The 27,842-nt window shown below is 52.9% G+C and overlaps 1 protein-coding gene and 1 long non-coding RNA gene across 3 annotated transcripts in view; one reads left to right on the top strand and one right to left on the bottom strand.

Annotated features, from left to right (window-relative positions):
- Positions 1-1,262: 1,262 nt before the first annotated feature.
- Positions 1,263-11,693, top strand: UBE2V1 (ubiquitin conjugating enzyme E2 V1). Its single transcript, XM_056507301.1, has 4 exons — positions 1,263-1,367; positions 9,377-9,525; positions 10,585-10,710; positions 10,999-11,693. The coding sequence occupies exons 1-4, from the start codon at positions 1,346-1,348 to the stop codon at positions 11,143-11,145; spliced, it is 444 nt and encodes a 147-aa protein (XP_056363276.1). The 5' UTR covers positions 1,263-1,345; the 3' UTR covers positions 11,146-11,693.
- Positions 11,694-16,072: 4,379 nt separating this feature from the next.
- Positions 16,073-27,842, bottom strand: part of LOC130261511 (uncharacterized) — a 284,970-nt gene continuing 273,200 nt past the window's right edge. For both annotated transcript variants that reach the window (XR_008841996.1, XR_008841997.1), the window contains one exon: positions 16,073-16,092. This is a non-coding gene — a long non-coding RNA (uncharacterized LOC130261511). The remainder of the gene's footprint in view (positions 16,093-27,842) is intronic.

Genomic DNA, 27,842 nt, shown 5'->3' with positions numbered 1-27,842 from the left:
ATATCTCTGATCTCAGTCTCACCTCCACAGAGAACTCTGGACCCTCAGAAGGACTCTCAGGCCTCCAACTTTTGCTGGGGTTGCAGTTGCCCTCTGTGAGTGGATCCTGTGGTCTGGAGAGCTTGAAGGAGCAACTGTGATTCCCTACACACAGCCCAGGAGCAGGAGTGATTCCCTACATACATCCCAGGAGCAGGGGTGATTCCCTACATACATCCCAGGAGCAGGAGTGATTCCCTACATACATCCCAGGAGCAGGAGTGATTCCCTACACACATCCCAGGGGCAGGGGTGATTCCCTACATACATCCCAGGGGCAGGGGTGATTCCCTACATACATCCCAGGAGCAGGGGTGATTCCCTACACACATCCCAGGGGCAGGGGTGATTCCCTACATACATCCCAGGGGCAGGGGTGATCCCTTACGTGCAGCTGTGGCACTACAGAACCCCCCAGACAGAGCTGCATAGGGAAGTGTTGCACTGTAGTAAACTGAGGAAGCACTGCAAAGTGCTTCAAAATCCCACTTGGAGGTTTGGCTCAGGTGTGGTGCCTGTGTCTGTGATCCTCCCGGACTTGGCTCAGCAGTATAAACAGGGGAGGGGAGTGCTGGATGGAAGGGTGTGCAGGGAGCCCCATCCTGCCGGGCACCAGCCCCGGCTCTGCTGCTGCGCTGCACAGCTGGGCTCTCGTGCCACCTAGCTGCTTCTGCTGATGCTTGTCCTGCTGCCTTTTTCTGTCCTTCCTGCTGCCTTTCCCCGCTGCCCGCAGCCGGCCGTGCCCAGCCGTGCTGAGCTGCGATGCTGCTGGCTGCAATAAAAGCACCATTGCTGCTGTTCCAAAGCAGCTTCCCAGACCATTGATGGCTCCCGTCCCTGCTCAAAGCTCAGGCTTAAGCTTAAGCAGCCCTGGGTCTCCAAAACGCTTTGCTTCGTAATTGTTTCTGATATTTTCATACGATGTTTTGGGGCTCAGTTTTTGGAGCATGTGCGAAGCGAAGCAGAACTCATTTCCTTCCTGTTTCTTTGAACTTTCTTTTCGTATTACGCACGAGGCGGAGCGGGCTGGGGGAGGCTGTGCGGGAGTGGCAGGGGTGTTACCGGCCCGACACAGCGCCGGTGTCCCGGTGTCCCGGTGTCCGGGGCCGGGCTGCCCCGAGCGGCGACACCGCCCGCCCGCGCCGCGGAGCCGCGGGAGCGCCGCGCGTGCACCACAGAGCTCCCCTCAGCGCGGCCCCGCCCGCCGCCAGCTCCGCTTAGCGCGCCCGCCCGCGCCGCGCCCGGTCCGCAGTTCCCGCGTTGCGGTGACGTCAGGCGGGGGCGGGGCCGGCGGCGGCGGCGCAAGATGGCGGCGACCACGGGCGCGGGTGAGCGGGGCCGGGCCGGGCCGGGCGGCGGGGCCGCGCCGGGGCCGCCGAGCCCCGGGACAGCCGCGGGGTCGCGCCCGGGCACGGCGGGGCGGGAGGCGCCCGGCGGAGGGGCGGCCGCGGCCGGGGGGACGGGGCGGCGGCGCGGCCCGAGCGGGGCCCGGTGGGGCGGGGGTGGAGCCGTGCCCGCTGCCGGCCGCGGTCCCGGCGGGGCCGCCCGCGCCTCCCGGGGCTGCGCGCTGGGAGCGGCCCGGGGCGGCTCCGGGGCAGCGGGGCCTGCGGGACGCGGGTCCCGCCGGGCCGGGAGCGGCACCGGGACCGGGACCGGGAGCAGCACCGGGCCAGCCCCGGGCCGGGCGGGACGCGGCCCTTGCGGGGCCGGGGCTGGGGCCGGGCCCGCGCCGCCCTTCGGGCTCCTCCGGCCCTGCTGCTCTCCCGGCCGGGCCCGTGTGCTCTGCACTGGCCCCCGCTCGCCTCTCGATACGCCCCGAGCTGTGTCTGCAGCTACGGGAGTGAAACCAGCCGCTTTAAAAGCGTTTTTCTCTAATTCCCTCTCTCCGTTCCGTGAGACGTGTGTGACTCCCGTGTCAGACGTCTGTGCTCCAGGAAAACACTCAATTTTTTATTCCCTTCTAACCTGCTCCACACCAGCTTTAAGGAGTTTCACACTCTCTCCCTTTGCATTTTTCATTACATATTAAACAAAAATACTGCAACTAGATTTGGAGTGAGGTTTTTTTCTGTTTGCATCCTCTAATGTTTACATCCTATTCCTCAGCAGATCGAGTAAATCAGAGTCACTTCTGTTGAGGCAGTTTCATTTTCCCGTTTTCCTCAGTCCATGGGAGGTTTCACATGTGCCCCTGCAGTGCTTCTTTTCAAATTGCACTCTCTGGAGTTTGACTGTGTGCTCACCAGAATGTGACTGCTGGGGGTATAATAGAAGTATTTTAGAGTTCTTTTTTTACATATAGTTCTCTGTCAATGACCACTCAGATTTTAAGGGGAACCATCACAATGCACATAATTCATATTAATCCACTTAATACAAACACTTTTAAGGTGCAGTGGTTGCTGCCCAGAGAATCGTGTTACAGGTGTGTGAACTAAAGGCAGAAAATCTGTAGTTTGGGACCCTGCTGGGTCACATTCTCCTGCCTGCTCTGGTTCTCAGCGATCCTTTCAAGCTGCTGACTCTGCAGGTTGTGTTTGGCAGGAAGAACAAGGCAGACACTTTCCTTTGCAAGCCAGTGCAGCTGTGAGTGAGTTGTTGGGTGTGGGAAGGGGCTGGGCTGCAGTGACAGCCCCAGCACAGCCCTTGGGACAGGCTGTTGTTATCCCACAGCTGCTGGCCACGCTGTGTCTGTCCTTGTCCCTGGGCTTGTGGCAGCTGTCTGGTGTCCCCAGCTCTGTGTCCCTCAGTGTCCTGTGTGCAGTGTGGCTCCCTCCAGCTGCCCCAGGGCTGGCTGACACAGCTGTGCTGCAGGAGCACTGCATGTCTGCAGTAAACCCCAAATTCAGCCTGGGCTGGCAGCTGTAGCTCATGGCTGCCCTCCCAGCGCTCTGTGGTGTTGGGAAAGGACAGATTTTGCTGTGCTGGGGGGAGGGCAGCCCTGGGCCCAGGTGCTGGCAGTGGCACTGCAGGGCAGGCTCTGGGGTCCCTGCTGCCCTGCAGTGCCACCTCCTCACTCTCCAGTGCTGGGGAAAGTGCCTCAGGACTGCCTTCACTCTGCTGCAAAGCACAGTTTGCATTTTTCTGTAAAACACTGAGATGTTTAAGATGTCTTGAGTTTGTGGTGGTTTAGCAATGGAGCATAAACACATACTGAAGGTGAAAAATGCTCATCTGTCTTCAGCAGCTACTGACTCAGAGGAAGAAGTGGTAACAAATGTCCCTGTAACCCAAAAAAGTCATAGGGCTGGTCCTGGCAATCAGGCAGGTAGCTAGATTAGAAATTTGTATCTATTAAGCAGGTAGAAATTATTCCTGGAAGGAATGTTATGAGTTACAGTTAATGTTGTGATACAGTTCTATCTGTGCCACTGAGAGGGGAATCCTGTGTTGCTGATGATGTGAGTTTCCCACACACCCCATTACTATATGAACAAACAAAAAAGTTGACTTTAGTGATTTTAATAAGGCTGTTCCTAGGAGACTCCCCTGTGTGTGTGTCCATCCTGCAGGAATGCTCAGCTACCAGAGATGATCTAGCAGGAATCCAGGGGTTCCTCAGAGGCTCCTGCACTTGCTGGGCTGCAGTTACACTACAGACCTTGCACCACATGTTTAATAATGAATCAAAAGCCAGCTGTGCTGCCTGGGGGATTGTATTTCTCTAACTTTCACCCTGGGAAAGGCTTAATGACCTCACTTCACCCACTTTTCTCTCCCAGTTCAGTTTTGTGGGTGTGTTGGGCTGTGAGGCACTGTGTTTTCCAGCAGCCTGGAAGTGCTGAGTGATAAAATGGTTTGCCCAGATTTAAGGTTTTCCAAGTGTGAGGAAGGGGAAGAACTGCAGAAGAACCAGTCATTGGGTGTGTGGCTGTGACAGTGCAGGGACATGTGGCTCAGTGTCACACATGGGGGTTATACAGTGTATTAAAAGAGTCTAACTGCTGTAACATCCCTGCAAACTCCAGGGGATGCTTGTGAGAAGCACAGGAGAGCTGCAGTGTGAGTGTTGTGCAGTTCAGCTGCACCTGCCTGGCAGGAGCCCCACGATGGAGGGACAGCAGTCATCCTTCCCTCAAAGGAAGCACTGCCAGCACCAGGGGCTCTCTGGGGCTGTAAGTGAAAGACTCAAGGGTAGGGAAAAGTGAAAAGAAATACAAGGTAAATTCTGCTCTGTAAGAGCACGTGAAAGAGTGCCAGAGGAGCTGATTGCAGAGTTTGTGTACTGTAATAGAAGGATTCAATAGGTTGGATAGAAAGGGAAATAGTTCAACACTCCTACAAGATGATACTGTATTGGATATTTTCATTCTCAATGATATAAATTACATAATATAATTGAAAGGCAGCATTCTGGCTGAGAGCAGTAGTTATTAGTGTATTAAATAAGTAGACAGGTAAGGATCCTGGCAGGTGTAACACTGACAGGTTGGTGAGGGTGTGAAAGTTGGGATTTTAGGTTGTGAGGGTGCTGTCCCTGCCTGTGCCTTCACCTGGGGGCCTCCCACTGATGTTTTAGTGACCTCTTTCCAAGGAACCTGCCCAAAGCATTGAAAGGTAGGACCAGTGCTGAAGCTTGCACAGAACAGAAAACCCTTCAGATTGTTGAAGTGCATGGGAAGTTATTTTTGTGTCTGCAAAACATCTGAGTACCACTACTCACTACTGTCTGCATCATCAGAGTGGAAATTGTGATTGTAAAGACAATGCAAGAAATCCAAAATTCCTGTCTCCTGAAAGCTTTTGTGACAATTGCTGAAAGCCTTTTATTTGGTTTTAAGCACTCCATCACTTCAGAAACTCTATATCCCATTGTGACAAGGACTGGCATGTGTATTTTTTACAGTCCCAGTGCTGCAAGGATAAGCTGTCCAATTCATTATCTGCAGTCAATGCAAAGACATGAAACACAGACTGGAAAGGATGTAATTAAGGCTGAGTATCAAATACACAGAAACGAGCAACAGAAAGCACTTCAATGTACTGAGCAACAGAGTTGTTTCAAGCTGTTGGATTTCAGCTCCTTAGAGTTCCTGTAAATCAGGAGCTAGTATAGGAAGCAGGGTTTAAATTGTGCAGTTTGATAAGTTACTTGTTACCAGTGGAAAAACAGTTCCTCTCCTCAGAGCCCCATTTTCTGGGGGATTGCTGAGCTGTGCCCTGTGCCTGTGCCTCAGTCCTGCAGAGAAATGCTTGTAACTCGATCTCACTTTAGAAAGGAGAGAGAAGCTGATGTTGGAGTTTTTGAGAGGTGCATTTTTTGTTCTGCTGCCACTGATCAGGAGGATTGGAGGAGAGGATCTATCTCTAAAGGCACATGGCCTGCCTGGTTTCACAGTGCTGTTCTCAGCCTCACAGGGTGTCTGGATGTGAAATTGCTTTGGAAACATAACTGAGGAAGATGGAGATGGAAAAGTGTAGTCTGTGAGTAAGATAAGAAAAATCTCAGCCTGATAAGATCTCTCTTAAAGTCGTTGCAAGACACATTCAGTTGTATATCTGTATCTTTAGTAGTGCTGCATTAAGAGGTGAATCTTAGAGTGCTAAGATCTTTAAAAGTCCAAGCTGGCATTTAAGTCTCTTTCAGGATAATTCTTTTCTTCCCTTAGTGAGGTTCTGACCAGGTCAGACTCCTTTGTCCCCATTTCAGTGTGCTGGCTCAGCCTTGGAACTCACTGGTTCACAGCCACTGGGTGGTGAGGGGCCAGGGAAATTTCTGACAAGGAAAACAGAAGCTCCTGATTTGGTTGAAGGCTGCAGAAGATGTCCCGAGGTCACCCAGCTTCTTAAGTGCAGTCTGTGGTTCAGTTCTCCTCTGGTTGCCATAAAATGATTTCCTTAACATTTTGTAGCTTGTGAACTTGTGTGTGGGGTTGAGGCTTTGCAAATACACGTTGTTGAGAAGGATTGTTCAAATGTGTCACTGGAGGCTTGCCTAGTCTGTACAGTCATGATTTAGCTTTCACTGGTTTGCTTTGTGATTAATAGTGGATATCTCCTTTTGCTCTGAATTCAGTTCCATTTCTGGCAGTATTTCTGTGAGGTTAGGCAAGCTGCAGTGAAGCAGTTACTGAGATATTACTGGATTTATGTTTCAAATGAAGCTGCTGTTTGAGAGTCATCTTGAACCATAGTGAGGGCTATATTGAAATGCCTAGCTGAAAGTACTTTAGACATGCTGATTACTTTTTAATTGCCTCTCACTTTATTTAGGCTTTCTTGTGTTAAATGAAGGGCTCTTAGAAAAACAGGTTGGTTTGGTTACTGCCATGGAAATCTCCATTGCTACTCTGGAGGGTTATGCAAGGTATTTATTGGGGGGTGGGAGGGGGAGCTCCTGGTGCTGTCAGGGGCACAGGGCATCTCCAGGCTCTGAGCTGCCATCCTCTGCATGGACACAGCTTGGCAAGCACTGTGTGTGCCTGGACAGCTCTGGCTGCTTTCTAGGAATCTTGGACAGCAAACAGGGTGGTGATGAGTTGTGTCTGATCACAAGTGATAAAGGTCTGAGGTTCAGTCCCAGCAGGATGTGGTAGCAAAGGAGGAGGAGATGGGCTTGGCTTAATGGCCTTGTGCATCTTTCCAGGCTGACCAGAAGGATGAGCCTGGACTCTGTTCTGCCTTGCTTAAGGGAATTTTATTTATATAAAGTATTTATGGTCATATGGGCATATTCTTTTATATTAATATGTGTAATTCTCTTTCTGTTGAATTAATTTCCTGAGAATATTAGGGAGGGAGCTGAATTGCCACCTTCTGTGGTAGCTGAGGTGATGGTTCTTCACATTACAATAGGGGTAAAACATGTTTAGAAAGCAGCAAGGCTGTAGGACAGGGTCACCTCTTGTAAAATTAACAGTTATCTCCCATGATCATTTTATTTTCTGTGAAGTGCATAAAACACAAATCTGTGTCCTTGGCTTTGGGCAGCCCCTGGCCAGGGTGCCCTGCAGTGCTCACAAGGAGCAGTTCCTGTGAATGAACTCTCATTCCTGTAAAGGATTTCCATGTAACAGGAGTCAGTGCTCAACATGACTCTCCAGCTCTCTGGAGACCTCACACTTGCCAAAGAACTCAGGAATCCTGTGTGACTCTTTTATGGCTCTGATTCATGCTGGATTCATGCTGAATCAGAGCAGCTGTCTCTAGGGAGAGCTCAGCAATTAAGTTGCCTTCTCTTCCCATGAGGTTGTAAAACCAAGCCCAGCTCTGGGTAACAATGTCAGAGCTGGGGCTGCCTCTCAGCCTGGGTTGTAGGAATATGTAGGTGGTGATGTCATTTCTAATTACATGCTCACTCACAGATTCCTGCCTGGCTCAGAGGACAGGCAGGGTGTGATGCTCTGAGGGATCACTCAGAGCTGATGCTCAGAGGAAGGGTGGCTGGGCAGTATTTTTGTCTGCCATAAAGCTGATTCCTCCTGGGCTATTTAGTTTGGTCTAAGTAAATACCAGTAAACTGTCTTTGCACACTGATAATATGAAGTGATATTATTAAGGAGCAAGGCACAGGCACAGAGATGATGCATTGTGATGTGGTGGTGTGGAAGTGAGAGCGTTTTTTTGGCATTGATGTGACTCAGTCCAGCAGCTGATGTTCTGATAGCAGCCACAGGGTTTCCTGTGTGGCATCCCCTGCCCTGGGGAAGAGCTGCTGGGCCCCTCCAGAAGGAGCTTCTGTTTGCCCTTGCACCCTGCTCTTTTTGCCAGGGCAGCACAGGCAGGGCTGGAGCCCAGACAGCACTTGGGCTGTGAGTCATTCCCAGCAGCAGCTGAACTGTGCATCCACTGCAGCAAATCCAGGGAAATAGCTGGGGGTGTGCAGCAAAGGTTTGCACCTTGTCCTTCAGCTCCTGCTCCATGACTCTGGATACACACTTCTTAATTTAAAGGTTCTGTGGGACAGTGAATGCTGGGGTTTGTCGTGCAGGGTATGTGACAGTGACAGTGACAGTGGTGCCCAGGAGCTCCTATTGCCACAGCTCTGGGGCTGTGCAGTCCCATGGCAATGGCTTTACCAGCCCCAGCTGACTCATTTTCTTTCACAGGCAAGTTTTGTGCTGCTCAGCAGCCCTGGGAACAGCACGGTGTGGCTGGGAGGGGGTTTGGCAGGGAGCTGTGCTCAGCACCCCCAGGTGGGAGCTTTGGTTGTGCCAGTGCAGCCCTGGTGCCTGCTGGGGCTGAGTCCTGGGGCTGAGTCCTGCTGCCCAGGGGGTTGGATAGGATCACCTTAGATGTGGATCCAGCTGGCCAACAAACCATTTCTTTAGTCATTTGCTGGTTTGGTTTCTTTGATGATTGCTTTGTAGTGAGTGAAATTTGGACACCTCTGATTGTGCAGCAAGATCATCTCTGCCATTTAGTTTCCTCAGGTGATTAATAAATTCAAGGAGAGATTAAAACTACCAGATGCTCTGTATTTTGCCCATGGCCAAGGAGTGCTCCATGGGCTGCAGGGACATCTCTGCCCACCCTTCCCTGGCCCTGCTGTTGGCACTGCTGTTCCTCTGTGTGTCCTCTGCCCTCTGCAGCTGCTGCTGTGCAGTGATTTGTCCCTTCCCCAGCACTCAGTCAGTCAGTGGCTCAGTGCACTTGTGCTCTGTGTGCCTGGGCTGCAGATCCCTAAGGGCAGTGGAACCCACTGAGTTCAGGGCCCTCCTTCACCACAGCTGGCTGTGTGACCTTGGCTGTGCCACCTAAGCTCTCTGTGCCTTTGTTTGCCATGAATGTAGTGGGGAGAAGGAGATCTCCCTGTTTTGCTGTCTGCCTTGAGGAGAAATGAGGCAGCAGCTACAGAGTGCTGGAATTCCCTGGTGGTGGAGGTCACAAGTACAAAGGATGCTATTGCTGCTGACAAAGCCCACTTCAATTAACTTCAGATTAACCTGCTAATGTTATGAAAGAGTTTTATTTGCTTTGAAAGGTATTTTTAAAGCTCTGAGTCAACTGCTGTCAAGCCTTTCATGGTGTCATTTTGTACAAACTTCTACATTTTTATACTATAAATCATATAGACAAGTGCTAATTAGAGCTCCATAATACTGGGTGTACCTTTGAGGGAACAGAGATTTCCTTTTATTTTATTGCTTGCCATAACAAGTGGCCTGTCATCCTTCTAGAATGGTTATTTGGGGATACCTTGATTTTGCTTAAAATCCAAGCTAAATATGGGAATAGCTTTTTGTAGTGTTGAAATATTGTCATTCAAAAAGTGGTACTCATGGTTTTGCCCAAAACATAATCTGTTAGAGTGACCAAAAGTATCAGAGAAATTACTCTAGTTTTTTTTTTTTCTTTACTAGATTTCTCAAATTAGTTTTTTTTTTTATTGTTTCAGGAGTAAAAGTTCCTCGTAATTTTCGTCTTTTGGAAGAACTTGAAGAAGGTCAGAAGGGAGTAGGGGATGGAACAGTTAGCTGGGGCCTTGAAGATGATGAAGATATGACACTTACAAGATGGACAGGAATGATTATTGGGCCTCCAAGAGTAAGTATCTACTTAAATACTAAAATAGTTCTGTTACTTTTTCCCCTCTCTTCTCCTAACCCAACCACTGAAGCAGAAAATAAACAGAACACAAATGAGTGAAAAAACACTTCAGGAAGTGATTTGTGTTGAAGTTCTTTATACTAATGGGTTTCATGTACCTACATGGCTTTTTGCTTATAATTGGAAACATTTTGGTGCCTTTCTCTGTTTAGTTCTGTTACTTGCCTTTTTTATATTTGCAGATTCAGTAAGACATAACTTTGACAATCATTTCAGTGATTTCAGTCTCTTCTCTGAATGTTCTTTCCCAAAGCAGCATCTTACACTGCAGCTGATCTTTGTGGGAGTATTGTTGTGTTCTCTTTCCCCCCAGCCCCACTAAAGTGTGGTTTACACTCTGCTGGTGAAGTTGGGGACTTAATTGTGTGTAGAATGTGTGCCTGTGTTGTAAAAGCAGAACCTGTCTGCAGTCTCACTGTTCTGTTTCCTTGGTATCCTTTGATGGAGTGCAGGAGCCACTTCTCCTCCTGCAGTAGCAGATGTCTTCTGCATCTGCCTCAGTATGGTTTGTCAGTAATTCCAGGGGTCATTGTATGGAAATCTTTACAGGCCTTTAATGATCTTCCTGCTCTGTTCCCATTCTGTCAGTTGCCTTTTTTGACATGCAGTGAGGTTGTACAAGAATGTTTTTTATGAAGGCATTATATATGCAGTGTTTTCTGTCTCACCCAGAGGTGTTGTTTACTTGTTGTCTGCCTTTGCTAATCTCTCCCCAGTCACGAGCATTTCATTTGTTTATGGTGTACCCAAATTGTTTTCTAGAGCAGCATTTGATTTTAGAACATTAGGGGAGTGCTAATGAGCCTGCATTAAGGCTGTGGAGAAAGCTCACTGTGTGCATTGGCTTTATGGAAAATTTAAACAACCTTGAAATCTAATTTCAGAAATTAAATAGGAATTGGAATGTGCAAATAGGAGCATGCAGCCTTGCCAGTAGTGATGGAAGTTTGCAGTTCTTGCCTGATCTAATTGTTTCCCCCTTTCTTTTCCCCTCAGACAATTTATGAAAACAGAATATACAGCCTTAAAATAGAATGTGGGCCTAAGTATCCAGAAGCACCTCCATTTGTAAGATTTGTAACAAAAATTAATATGAATGGAGTAAATAGTTCTAATGGAGTGGTAAGTCTTTTGCTTTTATTAATTTTAATGTTGTTCTTTGGTGCAGCTTCAGTGCTTTGTTTATGCTTGCAGCTTGCTTAGCTACTCATTGCTTGTGGTGCTGTTTGTTGGAGAGGGAAAGGGGGTAGAGGGGAAGTGGAGAAGTGGAGATTTATTATGTTTTTAGTGAACACTTGCTTTTGATTTCTCCCACTCAGATTTCATGTGAGATCTTTAGCTGGGGGTGGGGGGAGTTAAGTGTAACCAGTGCACCAATTCTGACAGGAATGGTCTTTTTGTCTGTTTTAGGTGGACCCCAGAGCCATATCAGTCCTAGCAAAATGGCAGAATTCTTATAGTATCAAAGTTGTTCTGCAAGAGCTTCGGCGTCTAATGATGTCTAAAGAAAATATGAAACTTCCTCAGCCACCTGAAGGACAATGTTACAGCAATTAATTAAAAAAAAAACAAAAACAAAAACAAAAACCAACATGCCCCCCTTATTCAATTTAAGCTGTCTTCATTTTCCACAGTAGTAAATTTTCTAGATGCATCTTGTAGACCTCAAAATACTGGAAAGGAAGTTCCCATTCAAAGGAGGTTTTTCTTGATACTGTAAATGATACTAATTTTTTTTTTTTTTCATTTGAAATATAAGTTGTGCTATAACAAATAATCCTGTCGTGTAACCACTGTCCACATAGCTGAACTTCTGGTATCAGGAAAAGTCTATTTAAATTTATTACTGTCAAGACCAGTGTGGCACATCCAACTTAACTGTGAAAGGATCCATCCCACAATCACCTTGCTGTGTGTCTGGCCTGGGTTATTTTTTTCTTTCTCTGTCTTTTGCAATAGAGTCGAAGCTCAGGGCTATTTATTAGAGTAGACACAAAGGTTTTTGCTTCCAGTACTGCACTGGGCTGAATGGACTACTACTGGGGATGTGTGCTAACCTCAGTCATCCCTCCCTTTGTGCTCGCTCTAGTAAAGGCTGAATGTGACTGTGGTCGTTTTTGGGTTTTTATTATTTTTTTTAAATGCCCTGATAATCTGGGGCAAGCTCTCCTTCTTTCCTTTGGCCAAGGCATAGATTGTATTTCTCTTCCTGGTCCCCCTCACCAGTGACATGAGCTTTGGGTGAGGGATTCAGGGTTCTTTTAATCTCTTCCCTCTTCCCCTCTTTTAGTGGGGGTGCTGCTTTCTTTTTGCCCCTCTTGGTGACTCTTCTCACCCCTGGCCTAGGGGTGAGCCTCGGGGCAATAACTTGACCTGTTCCCTCCAGCTTTTCATTTTGGTTTTGCAACAAATTGAGTCTTCACCAGCCTGGGAAACAAGAGTATCTGTTCTGCTGGCAAAGTGGGTTTTCCCTTCCCTGCAGCGCTGCTGCCACACGGCTGTGCTTGGATAGGCTTGGATGGGGAAAGAGCAGTAATTTACCAGGATTGCCCAAACCTTCTGCTGCCAAAGCTCAGAGGGGGACACTGCACCTAGGGATGGTGAGCTCGCTCCAGGTACCCTCCAGTGGCTGTTTTGGTGCTTTGGATCGACCCCAGAATGTTCATTAACAAAATGTTGCACTTGTGTTTGCCCCTTCTAAAGACGTGACAGCCACAGACAAATCAAATCCTGGTGGCAGATTTTATTAGGGTTCTGTAAGTCTGAGAAACCTCTTCAGTGAAGATTTTGGGGAAGCAGTGGCACAGCAGATTAAGGACCTTGATTGGCTTTGCATCCTGGCAAATCACTGCCTTTTCTGGTTTACTGTTCTGGACCACTAACTGCTGCAATGTGGATGCAAGCTTACAGGAAACCAACCTAGTGTGTCCTAAGTTTTATGAAAAATTCAGTGTTTGTGTAAAAAAGAAAAAAAAAAAAAAGAAAAAAAGAAAAGAGTAAAAATAAACACATTTTAAAGCAGCAGCTGTCAAGTCAATGAACAATTGATGTTTCCATTAACTTCTGAGGAAAATATTAGTTGTAAGGATTTAACATCCTCTGTACTGAAAGTTTAACATAACAGTATTCCATAAGCAGCCTTTTTATTGTATCAGACCATTGCCTGATTTTAATATAATAAAAAGTGTGCATTAATATTAGAAGGCTTTAATTGTATTTATGTTTAGAATTTTGATCCCTTATGGAGTTCTTGATTTGTTGGAAGTATCTTCCTACAGATCAGGTTTAGCTGACAGAATGTAAACTGGTGGTGAAAGGCAATTGTCTCTGCCCAGCTGCTGCTGCTGTGCCAAGGAGCATCTCGAGTTTTGGTTTGAGCCTCAGGCTGCCCCGACTTGGCCTTGGTAGCATCAGGTGAGACCCAGGAGCTGCCAGGGGGTTCCTGGATCCCTGTGCTGCTGTGCCTGAGCCTCGAGGAGATGGGATCCTGTTCTGCCAAGGTCAAGGAGGATTTCACAGCCTGGAACTGTGAGCGATTTCCTCAGGTAGTGAGGAGTGTCTGCCCTGCAGAGCTGGGCTTTCCTCAGGTCTGGGTGAGAGCAGGGCTGTGGAACGCTGGCCTTTCTTTCCAGTGTGAAGTGTGCGAGGTTCAGAGCATTGCTGGAAGGTTCCGGTGCTTTCACTGCACTGATGGGCTGACACGAGGTTCTTCTGCCTCGGCAATGACCTTGGCAATGACCTTGGGAATCTGGTGAAACTTGCTGCTGGTTTCTGGGCTGGAACAGTGCTGCTCGTGCTGGGGCAGCCCCGAGGCTGTGTGAACACTGGGACTGTGTGTGTATTTAAATGGCTTGGCCTCAAGGGTGCTAAAGGTGCTAAAGCTGCCTTGGAACAGCGTGGTGATTACCGTGGGCTCCTTGACTGTCTGTGTCTGTGCCTTTGCCCTCTTTGGGAGGTTGGTGCATGTTTGGGACCTCCCTGAACCTTCCTCCTCCAAACAAGGATTTTAGAGCCGTGAGAGCAGCTGGTTTGGTGCGGGTTGTGCAGGTGAGAATGTCCCACCCTGGCTGGGAGCCTGTTCCCAGCACTGCCAGAGCTGCTTTCCAGAAAGGTTCCCAGTGCCTGTTCTCCCCAGGAGCTGCACTCTGCGCACCTCGGAGCTCCTCTGCTGTTCCACAAGCAAGCAGGAGCTGTGTGGAACAGTAACTCCTCGGGGGTCACTGCCCCGGAGCTGCAGGGTGGCTGTCACTGCTGTCACTGCTGTCACTGCTGTCACTGCTGTCACTGCTGTCACTGTGCCCGGGAGGGACCCCCGGCTGCTGCTGCAGAAATGAGCTGTGGGAGCAAAGCCGTGGCACACCTGTGCTCATCCAAACCCTGCAAGTGCTCAGGTGATCCCCACCAGCCCCGGGAAGGGAGAATAAATAAAATAACGGGATCGTCATGAAATAAATGAAATGAAATAAATGTTGTGCTTGGAGCAGCTGCTGCTGGAGGTGAACAGGGCTCAGAGGAGGCTGCTCCGAGCTGGAGCCCCCTCTGTGCCCACAGTGCAGCTCCTTGAGCCAGCCCGGTGTCCCCAGAGTGTCCCCATGTCCCCAGAGGGTCCGGGTGTCCCCAGAGGGTCCGGGTGTCCCCAGAGTGTCCCTGTGCCCCCCAGAGTGTCCCTGTGTCCCCAGAGGGTCCCTGTGCCCCCCAGAGGGTCCCTGTGCCCCCCAGAGTGTCCCCGTGTCCCCAGAGTGTCCCTGTGCCCAGAGTGTCCCTGTGCCCCCCAGAGTGTCCCCGTGTCCCCAGAGTGTCCCTGTGCCCCAGAGTGTCCCTGTGTCCCCAGAGGGTCCCTGTGTCCCCAGAGTGTCCCCGTGCCCCCCAGAGTGTCCCTGTGCCCCCCAGAGTGTCCCTGTGCCCCAGAGTGTCCCTGTGTCCCCAGAGTGTCCCCGTACCCCCAGAGTGTCCCTGTGCCCCCTAGAGTGTCCCTGTGTCCCCAGAGTGTCCCTGTGCCCCCCACTGTCCCTGTGCCCAGAGTGTCCCTGTGTCCCCAGAGTGTCCCCGTGCCCCAGAGTGTCCCTGTGCCCAGAGGGTCCCTGTGCCCCAGAGTGTCCCCGTGCCCCAGAGTGTCCCTGTGCCCAGAGGGTCCCTGTGCCCCCCAGAGTGTCCCCGTGTCCCCAGAGTGTCCCTGTGCCCAGAGGGTCCCTGTGCCCCAGAGTGTCCCCGTGTCCCCAGAGTGTCCCTGTGTCCCTGTCCAGCCCCTCCTGCCCGTGCTCCCGGGCATGGGCAGCAGGATCAGCCTCTCCCCGGCCGCAGGGACAGCAGAGGGAGCCCGAAACCTTCCCCAGGCTCTGCTGGGTTCAGCGGTGCCTCCCCGTGCGGGAAACACTTCCCGTGTTTATCCAGGGTCGGTTTCAATCTGGGAATCCTGTGAGTGTCGTGGCTGTCCCACTGCACAGGCATTAACTTGCTGGGGGAGCAGCAGCACCACAGTGACCCTTGATTGTTAATAAAGACTAAATTGTTCATAACGACTAATGCTTGTTTCCTTCTTGGCGTGCTGGAATTGAGCTCTGTGTGTGCATAGGGAGTATGTGCTTAAATGTGCCCTTCCTGCTCTCTTACACCCCCACGCTTTGTGCTTCAAATTTAAGTTGCTCCCACTATCATTATATATATATATATAAATTTTGAAGCCAGGAAATGCCATCAACCACTCTGTGAGACACCAGTGCTGCCTGTGGCTCATCCCAGGACACAGGGCAGGAGGGACAGGACACGGAGCAGGAGGGACAGGGACAGAGCAGGAGGGACAGGGCACAGGGCAGGAGGGACTGGACACGGAGCAGGAGGGACAGGACACAACAGGACGGACAAGGACACAGAGCAGGAGGGACAATGACACGGAGCAGGAGTGGCCGTGCCCCTCGGCATGTCTGCATCAGGCTCTACCTACCCTGAGCTGAAAGAAGCTGAAGAGAAAATGGTACTGATAATCTTAATATCCATAGATTTTTACTTATTTTATGTTAGAGGAGGTTTTTCTGGTGCCTGGGTTTTCCTGTCAGTGGGGTTGCCGTGTTGCATCGATCTTGGCTAATGGGCTCTCGCAGTGCTCACTAACCTGGCTGCTGCCTGAGATTCAGGTCCTGAATCGCTCCTGGCTTTCCCTGGTCATGCTGTAGCAGATTGCTGGAGGATGCTGAGGCCTGTGAAGAGCCCCAGTAAAGGCAAATTTAATTTAAGCACATGCTTAAGTGCTTTGTTGGACCAGAGCCAGCGAGCTCAGCCTCTGCTAGGAAAGAGGCTTTTTTAGCCTTTATTGAGCATCTTCTTCCTTGCCCTCCCTTCTTGGTGCTACATCCCTGGTGCTTGTGCCTTTACATTTCCCTGATGTCTCCCACATTTGTTGTCACAAAGAAGTAAAGAGCAGAAGACGATGTTGAGAACAGGGAGATAAGCTGGGTGTTCATCATTTTGTATCTGTCAAGCATCATCACCTTCTTTCATCCTTATCTCCTAAATAAAGCCTACAAAGGGTTTTCAGAAATGTGGGTCCTGTCCTTTGTGCCTCTTCAGCCAGGTTGTTGGTGGCTTTGCACTGACACGTTTAAAAAGCCCTGATGGGTGATCAGAGGGAGAGTAAATACCAAATGGTCTGAAAGTCTCTTCCCCCTCTCTATTGCTCAGCATCTGTTCTTTTATGTTGTCTCACTTTTTACCTTTCCACTTGCTAAAGGATGTTTCAGGATAGCCAAAGCTGAAGATTATCTGGGAGGAAAAAACCAACCAAGCAGAAGTTTTGGAAAGAAAAGTGATGCAAATTTTTGAGCCATTTCACCAGAAACAATGGGTCCATTTCCCCTCCTGCCTGCTCTGCTCTGAAACCACGAGTCCCTCCTTGCCTTGATCATGGTCTGCAGATCTACAGAGAGGAGAAATTTGTTTGCCTGGTGCTGGAGGCTTTGTGGGACTGATTTGCCGTGTGTGAGGCAGAAGAAGAGAAGCTGGGGGAGGCTGGAGGGCTCCCCAGTCCTGTGCACATGGGCCAGAGAGGTTTGCTGAGCTGGCAGCCAGTGCTGTGTGTCCCCTGGAGACAGGGGAGCAGACGGTCCCACAGAATTCCTGAGCACCAGAGGCAGTGCCCCAGTGCAGCTCTGGGCTCCTTCTGAGGCTGCAGGGGGGTCTGGACGTGTCAGCCCCGAGCAGGAGCAGCAACAGAGATCTCAGCAAGGACCTGCCAAACTCCTGTCCCTCTGAGGAGACCTCTCCAATCCCTGGGCTACCAGATTAGAGGCTGTCCAAGGTTAGCAGCCAGATGTTTCTCAGCTGCTTGGACTGGTTTCCAGCTGAGACCAAGTGAGTGGCTGTCCAGCATGCACGTATTAATATAAACATTTTAGAGGCCTCGCCTTGAGTGAGCCATTAAAAACTTCCCACGATCCTGTGAGTGATGCTGCTTCCTCAGAGAGCATCAGGATTTTGTATCTTGCACTTGAGTGTCCCGAGCAGGTCAGGCTGGGCTCCACCTGCTCCGAGCTGGGGCCAGGCCTCCCCCTGGTTTTAGTGGCGCCAGAGCAGTGTGGTCTCTGGAATTTGATTATTTGTGTTAGCAGATAATTTAGGCCAGAGGGCTGAGAGTGTTCCCTTCCTTCCCTGGATGTCGTCATGCTTCCCAGCAAAGCACAGTCCTGGGCCCTGTGTCCTTCCTCAAAAGTACAACAAAAACCCTTTCAGTGTCTCTTCTTGTGCACAGTCACTTGTTTTAAGCCTGGTTTTGGTCTGTGCAGGCCTGCAGAAGGAGAGGATTTCATTAACTCCACCATGCAGAGCCATGTTTTAAATTATTACATGCCTTAATAAAAAAGAGTTGGTTTTTGATGTGTGGCTCTTCTAAAATATTCCTGATGCCACCCATGAGCTTTGGTGTTGAAACAGGAGTGACAAGAAATGACCCCTGTGATCTGCCACTGAAACAAGACCCTGCTGACACTTTCCATCATTTTCAGCAGATTTTGGTGCCCTGGTTCCCCAGGCCTGGGGCAGGAGCTCTCCATGATGTTTTTAATGAGGTGGTGGGATCAGCTGGGATGTGCCTTGGCTCTGCCCCTGCCTTAGCCCGAGCTGTGCCAGCCCCAGGAGGGCTCAGCTGGCTCCTGCCTGCAGCGCTGCCCTGGCAGAGCCCGAGCTTGGGGAGCAGCTGAGGTTGCACAGGGATGGATCCAGCCCTGTGTGCAGTGCCACTGCAGATCCTGCTGTGGGCTGCTGTGAGCCAGAGCAGGATGCAGCTTCCCAGGGATTTTTGGGTGTCAGCTGGCTGGGATGCTCCGCAGGGAGGCTGTGAAGTGGCTTTTCCAGCCCTCCAGCCCCGGGGTGCCCGGGCTGGGTCTGTCCTGTTTGCAGCTGCCACAGCTCGGTCAGAGCTGATCCCTTGGTGCCAGTCAGGGTCCAGGAGCCATCAGACCTGGCTGCTGGATCTGCTCCTCCCCATTCCCACAGCTTGGCATCCCCAGCTGGAAAGGGATGCAGTTTTTTTGAAAAGAAAAACGAGAAGTTATTTTCCCCTCTCTCTTAGCACAGAGGCATTCCTGTGAGTGGGAATTGTCAGCCCTGGATGATGGGATGGGTGTTTTCAATCATTCCATTTCCTTGTGTTTCTTGCTCATTTTTTACCCATTTTGATTTATTTTTAATGGCCCTGACACCCTTGTTTATAAAAATAAACAGCAAACGTGTGGACACAATGAGTCTGTTTCAGGTTCAAGTGTTTTTAATAAGCTTGCAGCGAGAAATAGACCGAGCCCAGATCTGGAGAAACCCGATGAAGACTCTGTGCTGCTGCAGTGAAACCCGATTTGGGGGTGGCTGCTGTGCAAACAGCCCGGGCAGCTCTGACTCCCAGCCAGCCCTTCCACACAACCCTCGCCTTTGTGGCACTCAAACCCTGACTCCCAGGCACTGGTTTTGTCTTCCAGACATGACCTGGTTTAAGCAAAGCAAAGACAAGGGGGTAGGTATAGATATTTTTTATTATTATTATTTTGTGTTGGGGCTGTGCAGCCCTCCTGAGCCGGGTGATCCCATCTGGGACGTGGCAGCAGCACGAGGCAAGGGGAAAAAGTGATGATCAGCATTGTGAGGCCTCATGCTGCTTAATTAAAAACCCTTATTAGCTGTTTTCAGTGGTGTAAGGGCTTTGAGGGAGTTGTTGCTTGCCAAGAAAAGCACCAGGGTGGGTCTGTGGGGCTCCCTGTGCCCCCAATGCCCAGCAGGATTCAGGGGTGGCTGCTGGAAAACCCTGCCCAGGCTGGGAGCTGGGATCAGCTTTTGGGAAAACAATTTGGTTCTGGAGAGCACAGGAAGGTGACACTGCCCCTGGGCACCCCACAGGGCTCTGAGGGTCCTTGGGACCCCCAGGTGCCCCAGCCCCAGCCCGTCCCCTGTCCCCCTGCCGTGCCCACAGGGACACCCAGGGCTCTCCTGCCCATCTCCCTGGCAAAGAGGTGCCAGGGGCAGCAGGAGGGAGGTGTGGGCACTGCAGCCCCTCCGTGTGTGCCACGGGGTGGGAAGGGAGGGGTGACCCTGGACAGGGGTCCTGCTGTGCTGGGATTGTCTGTTAATGACCCAGTCCTCGTTAGCAGAGACATCCAAGAGCCCGTGCTGGGGCAGGTGCTGCCTGTGCAGCCCCAGCCTGGCCCAGGAGTGTCCTCAGGGCTGAGCTGGGACTGCTCTCCCTGCCCCTCTGCAGCCCTGCTCAGCCCTTTGTCTTTACAGCCTCTTCTGCCCTATTTATCTTCCCCAAATGTCATCTCCCCTCCCCGCCCCGTGCAACACCCCCCAAAAAATAATAAAGGGCAGCAGGCTCTGTAAACAGAGCCTATCTGCAGAGCTGTTTGAAATGTAGACAGGCTCAAGTGAATTAGTGCAGCGAGGACTTAATTGCTGTCCTGTCTGTCAGCAGTGCTGAGGGCCAGCAGGGGAGGCCTGGCAGGGAGAGAGAGGGGTGGGTGGGTGGATGGATGGATGGATGGATGGATGGATGGATGGATGGATGGATGGATGGATGGGTGGATGGATGGATGGATGGATGGATGGATGGATGGATGGGTGGATGGATGGGTGGATGGATGGATGGATGGATGGATGGATGGATGGATGGATGGATGGATGGGTGGATGGATGGATGGATGGATGGATGGATGGATGGATGGATGGACAGGGTCCTGCCGAGGTGGCAGCTGGGGTCACTGCTCCAGGAACCACGTCCCAGTGTGACCCCACAGATGAGCAGCTCTGCCCCGTCCCCATGGCTGCATCCTGCTGCTCTGACCCTTCCCTGGCCTCCCCCAAACCCAGCCTGGAGCCAGCACAGTGGGAGGGGGCCTGGGTTGGCAAAAAGGACCTGTTGTCCAGGCCTCTGGCAGCCTTTTTGGGGCTCAGGGCTGCTGTTCTCCAATTGAGAGGCTGCTGGTGGCAGTGTCGTGTGTCCCCAAAGCAGGGATGTCTCCATCCCAGGCAGCAGAAATTCCTTCAGTCATGGATGAGAGGAGCAAGCCATTCACTGCCTGTGCCCTCCCAGCAGCAGCAGAGCTGTAACCCTGTGCTTGCAGTGTCCCTGTCCCTCGCTGTGTCCCTGTCCCTCGCTGTGTCCCGTCCCTCGCTCTGCCCCCTGCCTTGCCGATCCACCCCGACCCCCGGGCGCCCCCAGCCCCGCCGGGCCAGCTCCACCCCTGTCACACACAGCTGGATCCAGCCGAGCACAGCTGTGGGCAGAGACCCTGCGGAGGGGATCCGGAGAGCCGCGGCTGCCGCAGCCCGGGGGTCCCGGGGTGGGATGCGGGAGATGCCGCGGGGGTGGGGAGCCCGCAGCGCCCCGGGGTGCGGTGCAGCCCCTTGGGGGTGCGGGAGATGCAGGAGATGCCCCGCAGGGTGCGGTGCAGCCCTTTGGGGGTGCGGGAGATGCAGGAGATGCCCCGCAGGATGAGGTGCAGCCCCTTGGGGGTGCGGGAGATGCAGGGATGCAGGAGATGCCCCGCAGGATGAGGTGCAGCCCCTCTGGGGGTGCGGGAGATGCAGGAGATGCCCCGCAGGATGAGGTGCAGCCCCTTGGGGGTGCGGGAGATGCAGGAGATGCCCCGCAGGATGAGGTGCAGCCCCGCTGGGGTGCGGGAGATGCAGGAGATGCCCCGCAGGATGAGGTGCAGCCCCTCTGGGGGTGCGGGAGATGCAGGGATGCAGGAGATGCCCCGGGGGGTGCATTACAGCCCCGCTGGGGTGCGGTACTGGGGCGGGGGCCGCCCGCACAGCCCCGTCTGGCCGGGCTCTTCCCCACCTCCCCCGTCATTAAACAGCAGCCTCTGATGCGTGTGGAAAAGGAAGGAGAGAAAGAAAAAAGGATCAGCAAACCCAAGCCCTTAGATTACTGTTTACCCCCTCGAGGAGTACAGAAGTATATTGTCCATTTAATAGAAGCCTATAAATCACTGAAAAACATTTATAAAATAATTGAAGGTAATGGGGACCATTTGTTTAAATAACATCACGTTCATGCCCCAGAGGTGCAATAAAAGTTAGATTAATTGATAGGATTTTATATCTCACTGTGAAAAACTGAGTCACATTCTAGACACCGACAGTTTGGGAAAGTTGCAAATTCATCAGGCACCCAGCTACTATCAAAATAGTCTCTTCCATGTGAAGAGGCACATTTATATGACCCTGAAGGGTTTTGGGATGAGAACTATTTACTTAAACTGTGAAGTGAACTAGCCAGTGTGAGATCCTGACCCAGATTGGGGTTTTTTCCTTCCTCTTCTATCTGCTGTTGCGTTTTTTTCCCATTATGATAAAAAGCAAATAAATATCTCTGAAGCAGAGGCTCATGGCTAATCCAGGGCTCTAGTGTCCTGTCCATCTGTGCCCATGGGAATGGCACTGAGGAGGAGGAGGCTGGAGCAGGGCTGCAGGGCTGGGGCAGCCCCCCAGAGCTCACCCAGGGCCTGCAGCCCCAGCAAGGGCAGGGCTGTGCCTCCAGCCTGGGCCAGCAGGCTGTGAACCCTCTGACCCTCTTCCCTGTACCTGTGCTCTGTGGTTTATCTGCTGCGAGGGCAGAGAAGTGGAGCAGAGCAGGGTCTCAGCACAAGGGCCCTTGGTGGGGTGCTGGAGCTGTGGGCAGGGACTCCCCAGCTCTGCCACTGCTCTGCTTCCCAGGCCTCCCTCACTGCCCACACGCTGCTCTGGCTTTGCCTGGTTTTCCCCTAGCTTCATTTTCACTTCTTTTCTGTCCTTCCATCAGCTCTGGTTTGCCTGAGAGTGAGGCCAAGGTGAGGCTGGGCTCTGCCAGGGGTGAGGGTGGCACTGTCACCCCAGGCTCCCCCTGGTCCTGCAGGGCTCCTGGTGCTGCTGCAGGGACACTGCACTGCTCCAGTTTGGGGCTCGTCTGTCCCAGGGCTGCATGAGCCCCAGGGAGGAGGTGCACCCACAGCAGGGGTCCCCAAACGGGCCCCTCAGGGTGGGTGGCACTCTGGGGACCCAGCAAAGTCCCAGCCCTGGGGAAGGAGCAGCCCCAGCCACCCTGGGCAGCGCCGCCGAGCCCGGGCTTCCCATCGGCTTTTGATAAAGGCTCCCTGTCAAACAAGGGCTGAATAAATCATGATGTGTTACCAAGACGCATTACAGCCTTTAAAACAACCACCATGGCATTCTACCCCACGGACTGATGAGTCTGGGGATGCCAGATCCCTGGCGCTGCGCAGCCTTGCTGGAGCCAGCTCACATCTGGAGCGCAGTAAACGTACCCAGGAGCAAGAAAGCAGCTCTGTGAGGGTCAGGAGTACAGAGAGCGGCTGCTGACTGCAGGCGCCACCCCAAAACCCACATGCATTTCCTTGTGTAAACACATGTGGCCAGAAGGCAGCCATGGTCACCTTTCTCCAACGTGAGCCCTGTAAAACCGCCAGCAAAGCGAGGAACAATGTCACTATTATTGTTTTAGAGGAATTCCTCCCGAGCAGAAAAGCATAGCCGGGCTGCCGACAAGGCTGTCTTTAAAAGCAGGGCTGACAATTGACTCCAGAGCCGAGGGGAAGAACAAAATCCCCCCGGGGTTGATCATTTGCAGTTGCTGGGGGCTTCCAGAGCTGCCTGATAACCTGCTGGCTCCTGCTGCCAGAGGCACAGCTGGGCACAGCTGGGCACAGCTGGCACACGGAGCCCTGACACACTCGTCACCCCGGTGGGCTGTGGCAGGGCAGCCCACCCCAGGGATGGGTGTTTTGGGGCCAGCCCAGGGGAAATCCAGGGTGCTGGATTTGGGTTTGGAAAGCACCCATGGAGCCCCCTGTCCCTCAGCAGTGTGCAGGGAATGGACTGAGAGCCAAGCACTGCTCCCACAGCTGGGCTGGGTTTATTGCCCCACAAGAGGGTTTCCCCACCCCAGTATCAGCTGCATCTGCAGCCCTGCTGATGCAATCAGAGGTGGCATCCTCTGGCCTGAGAGTTCCCTGTACTTAGAAAAGCACAGGTGCCTTCAGGAGGGGGCTGACCAGCAAACATTGGGGTCTGGGCCTGTTTTTTCTTGGGGGGTCCAAGGATGGAGACCTTGTAGCTGCCTCTCCTTGGGGATTTATTGCCTGTCTGTAAAACCAGACATGGGCTGCCAGAAGCAGCAGGAGCGATAAGCTGGAGCCAGATCCTGCTGGTAATGGGGAGCCACGGCCTGGGGCTGCCCCAGCTGCAGCCTGTGGGCACTGAGCACTGACCCCAGCACTGCCAGGGGGGCTGGCACACCCTGGACCCTCTGTCCAGAGCCCCAGTGAACAGGGCTCCAGCACCAGAGGGTCTCTGAGCCCCTGGGGGAGCACAGGTTTTGGACAGGACAGAGGAAGGGCTGTGAATATGTAGGGAGTGCAGATAGGATGACTCTCCAGGCTTAGCATCTGATTGGGATGGCCTTGGTGCTGGATCAGGGCTGTCCTCCAGCGACCAAAGATGAACATCTGAATTTCACTGATAAACCCATCAAATAGCTGAGTGTGTTAGAGGCTGTATGAATGCACTGCAGAAAGCTTCTCCAGTGAGTCAGGGTCCCAAAACCTTTCTTTGGGGAGCTTATCTTATCAGGCAGGGATGCCTCGCTCCCCAGGAAACAGAGCCAGCTCAGCCTGAGTAATGAGGCTCTGAGCAAGAGCATTGCAAAACCCAAGGTGCATTTTGCAGTCTGGCACGGCTGAGAGAAGGGTGAGCAGGGAGGAAGAGGAGGCTTAGTCACGTTGGCCATAACCCAACGCCGTGCTGCTTCTCCAGGGCAAGGTCTTTAATGTCCTCGCTAGGACCCAGCATCTGCCTTCCCCTTCTCCTGGGAGAGAACCTGGGGGCAGTTCCCAGCCAAATCCGCTCCTTAATTCCCTCCATCAGGGCTGGGGCCAGCGAGAGGGGTCCTGCCGGCATCCCGAGCAGCCGGGGAGCCCCGATCCCCCTGTGCGGGGCTGTGCGGGGCTGTGCGGGGCTGTGCGGGGCCGGGCTCCCTCCTGTGCCACCGGGTCCCTCCTGTGCCCCCGGGTCCCTCCTGTGCCACCTGGTCCCTCCTGTGCCCCCGGTGCCCCCTGTGCCCCCGGTGTCCCGGGTTCCTGTGCCCCCGTGTCCCTCCTGTGCCCCCGGGTCCCTCCCGTGCCCCCGGGTCCCTCCGGTGCCCCCGGGTCCCTCCGGTGCCCCCGGTTCCCTCCTGTGCCCCCGTGTCCCTCCTGTGCCCCCGGGTCCCTCCTGTGCCCCCGGGTCCCTCCTGTGCCACCTGGTCCCTCCGGTGCCCCCGGGTCCCTCCGGTGCCCCCGGGTCCCTCCCGTGCCCCCGGTTCCCTCCGGTGCCCCCGGGTCCCTCCTGTGCCCCCGGGTCCCTCCTGTGCCCCCGGGTCCCTCCGGTGCCCCCGGGTCCCTCCGGTGCCCCCGGGTCCCTCCGGTGCCCCGGTGCCCCCGGCAGCCGCGGGAGGATGAGCGCTCGGGAGTCCCGGACAAGCCGCCGCTCGCTCCGAGGGAACACAAACCATCTGGCCGGAGCTCCGGAGCTCAGCGCTCACCAGGATCCCTCCCACCCGGGCTGAGCCTGAGCCGAGCCCGAAAAGCCCCTGCGGTCCTTCGGGTCCCCTCTCACCGGGAGCCAAGGGCTGCTGCAAATAACGTGCAAACAGCGGCCGAGGCTTTAAACCAGCCAGGATTCCTGGGAAACAGGAGTATCAGTGTCCGGGGAACAGACACCCAGAACCGTCCCCAAAAGGAGGAATAGCAGAGGGAGATGCTTTCCCTGCTGCTCCTTCCTCCCTGGTGGAGATCACGAATTTCCACCTACTGGGGAAATTCTTCCCAGAGTAAGTGCCAGCATTAAACTGAAACCTGCTTGGAGCCCTCCCCTGAAAGGCAGCGTGTCCCAGCCACCATCTGAGGGTAGGGGCTCCCTGGGGAATGGTGCCCTGAGCTCCTGCTGGCACAATTCCTGGGGCTGGAGCCCCCAAGCTGCAGGGAGCCTTTGGCTGCTGTAGATCCAGGACACTGGGGTGGAGTGGGACGGAGGGAACAGCTCTGCCCTCAGGGTGGGTGACCAGGACACACCAACAGTGACACCGAGCAGGAGCTGTGAGGGGCTCTGGGCCCTCCCTGGGTGAGGGTTCAGGCACCTGCAGCTCCAGCGGCTTTGCAGCTCACAGCACAGGACATGTGGGATTGTTACTGTCATCACTTTCATATTTTGTGTTTTAAAAAGTAGCTGCCCTTAGGATGGGGATTTAGAGGTGGCTGTGGAGGAGCTGGCACTGTTTGCTGCTGGGCTTTGTGAAGGTGGAAGAAAAGAAATGTTTTAGAGGGGATTTTCATCCACTCTAAAAAATAAAAATTAAAAACAATTTCAAAAAATAAGAAGATTAAAAAATAAGAAGAGGGGTCTCTTTTGCCATGGCAGAAGGAAGTGTCACTAGTGATTAATGGCACTGTGAGCTCCTTGTTGGAATAGGGTCAAAGCCATTGTGTAGGAGACATTTGGGGCCGGTTCTGCCACCTGTCCAGCGCTTTGTGGGGGCTGGGGGTCACAGCCTCATCTCCAGGTGTCCTCCAAGATTTCTCCTGCTTCCATCAGCCCAGCACAGGGAGTCTGGCAGGCTCCAGTGGTGTCTGTGTGCTCAAGGCAGCCGTGGGCTCCAGGAGCCCGGAGCTCAGAGCCAGCTCATGGGCTGCAGTCCTCTGCAGGGACGGGGTTTTGGGAAGGCCCAGGAGGACACAGGGAGCCGTGCTGAGGGCACTGCCTTGTGCACAGCCTGTCTCTTCAGCGTGCTGGGCAGCCCCACAAGTGCAGGAGCAGCTGTGGGGCACAGAGCCTCAGGGCTGGCTGGGACACAGCCCCGCGGTGTCACCCCTCTGCACAGCGCCAGCATCCCAGCCTCTCTTTGTAGAGCTATTTTTAAAACTCCAAAGGAGAACTCCCACCTCTGTCTGCTGGAAACGTGGCGTGTCCCCCGCAGCCAAGAGCTCTGCTCATTTTCAAACCTGCTGGAGTCAGCCTCAGATATAAAACCAAACAAGCAAACTGAAAGGGGCTTGTTGTGTAAAAAGGTTCCTCCGAATTAGTTCTATCTGGCTTGTGATCCCTTTTTGATTGAACGCTTAATAGCAGCCAGGTGCAGGCAGCGCAGGGCGCTGGCGCTGCCGCTGGAGCAGCCTGGGAACCCGGGACCCACGGGTGGCTCGGTGTGTGGGCTGCAACTGCCCTTCCTCTGCTGCTCCCACCCACGGGACAGCTTTGCTCCCTTCCCTCGGCGCTGACCGGCGCGGGGATCACGCACGGGCAGGAGTGTGAGTGTGTTTATCTGTGTGTGTGTGTGAGTGTGAGAGTGTCTGTGTGTGTGTGTGTGAGAGTGTGTGAGTGTTTATCTCTGTGTGTGTGTGTGTGTGTGTGTGAGTGTTTATCTGTGTGTGTGAGTGTGTGTGTGAGAGTGTCTGTGTGTGTGTGTGTGTGAGTGTTTATCTGTGTGTGTGTGTGTGTGAGAGTGTCTGTGTGTGTGTGTGTGTCTGTGTCTGTGTGTGAGAGTGTGTGTGTGTGTGTGTGTGAGTGTTTATCTGTGTGTGTGTGTGAGTGTGAGAGTGTCTGTGTGTGTGTGTGTGTGAGTGTTTATCTGTGTGTGTGTGAGAGTGTCTGTGTGTGTCTGTGTGTGTGTGAGTGTTTATCTGTGTGTGTGTGTGTGTGTGTGAGTGTGTGTGTGTGTGTGTGAGAGTCTGAGTGTGAGAGTGTCTGTGTGTGTGTGTGAGAGTGTGTGTGAGAGTGTGTGAGTGTTTATCTGTGTGTGTGTGTGTGTGTGTGTGTGAGAGTGTCTGTGTGTGTGTGTGAGTGTGTGTGAGAGTGTGTGAGTGTCTGTGTGTGTGTGTGTGTGTGTGTGAGTGTTTATCTGTGTGTGTGTGTGTGTGTGTGTGTGTGTGAGAGTGTCTGTGTGTGTCTGTGTGTCTGTGTGTGTGTGTGAGTGTGTGTGAGAGTGTCTGTGTGTGTGTGTGTGTGTGTGAGAGTGTGAGTGTTTATCTGTGTGTGTGTGTGTGTGTGTGTGAGTGTGTGTGAGAGAGAGTGTGAGAGTGTGTTTATCTGTGTGTGTGTTTGTGTGTGTGTGTTTATCTGTGTGTGTGTGAGTGTGTGTGTGTGAGTGTGTGTGTGTGTGTGAGAGAGAGTGTGAGAGTGTGTTTATCTCTGTGTGTGTGTGTGTTTATCTCTGTGAGTGTGTGTGTGTGTGTGTGCACAAGCAGAGCTCTGGCTGTCAGGTGTGCAGGGCTGTGGGCACAAACACAGGCACAGACATGGGCACAGATATGGATATGGACACAGACACAGGCAAGGGCATGGGGATGGACATGGGCATGGACACGCACAGGCATGGACAGGGGCACAGATGTGGGCATGGACACAGATGTGGACACGGGCATGAACATGGACACAGGCATGGACACACGCACAGGGATGGACAGGGGCACAGATGTGGGCATGGACATGGGCATGGACACAGCTATGGACACAGACACGGACACGGGCACAGCTGGGCGTGCGCTGGGCAGGCTCCCTGTGCACAGCACACGAGTGTACAGGGTGTGATGGACACATTCTGAGTGCAGGGTGTGATGGACATGACTGTGCAGGCTGTGTGCCCACGTTCTGTGTGTGCCCACGTTCTGTGTGTGCCCACGTTCTGTGTGTGCCCATGGTCTGTGGGTGCCCATGATGTTCTGTGTCCAGGCTGTGTGTTCCCATGT

Source organism: Oenanthe melanoleuca, chromosome 20 (genome assembly GCF_029582105.1).
Source record: "Oenanthe melanoleuca isolate GR-GAL-2019-014 chromosome 20, OMel1.0, whole genome shotgun sequence".
Taxonomy (NCBI): domain Eukaryota; kingdom Metazoa; phylum Chordata; class Aves; order Passeriformes; family Muscicapidae; genus Oenanthe; species Oenanthe melanoleuca.
The sequence above is the reverse complement of the archived record's forward strand: the minus strand, read 5'-3'. Positions and strand labels throughout refer to the sequence as shown.

Excerpts from the sequence above, each read along its gene's own strand:
- UBE2V1 (XM_056507301.1), top strand. The coding sequence starts at position 1,346 with ATGGCGGCGACCACGGGCGCGG. Across the intron at positions 9,526-10,584 it reads TGATTATTGGGCCTCCAAGA|ACAATTTATGAAAACAGAAT; the intron begins GTAAGTATCTAC and ends TTTTCCCCTCAG. Across the intron at positions 10,711-10,998 it reads TAAATAGTTCTAATGGAGTG|GTGGACCCCAGAGCCATATC; the intron begins GTAAGTCTTTTG and ends TGTCTGTTTTAG.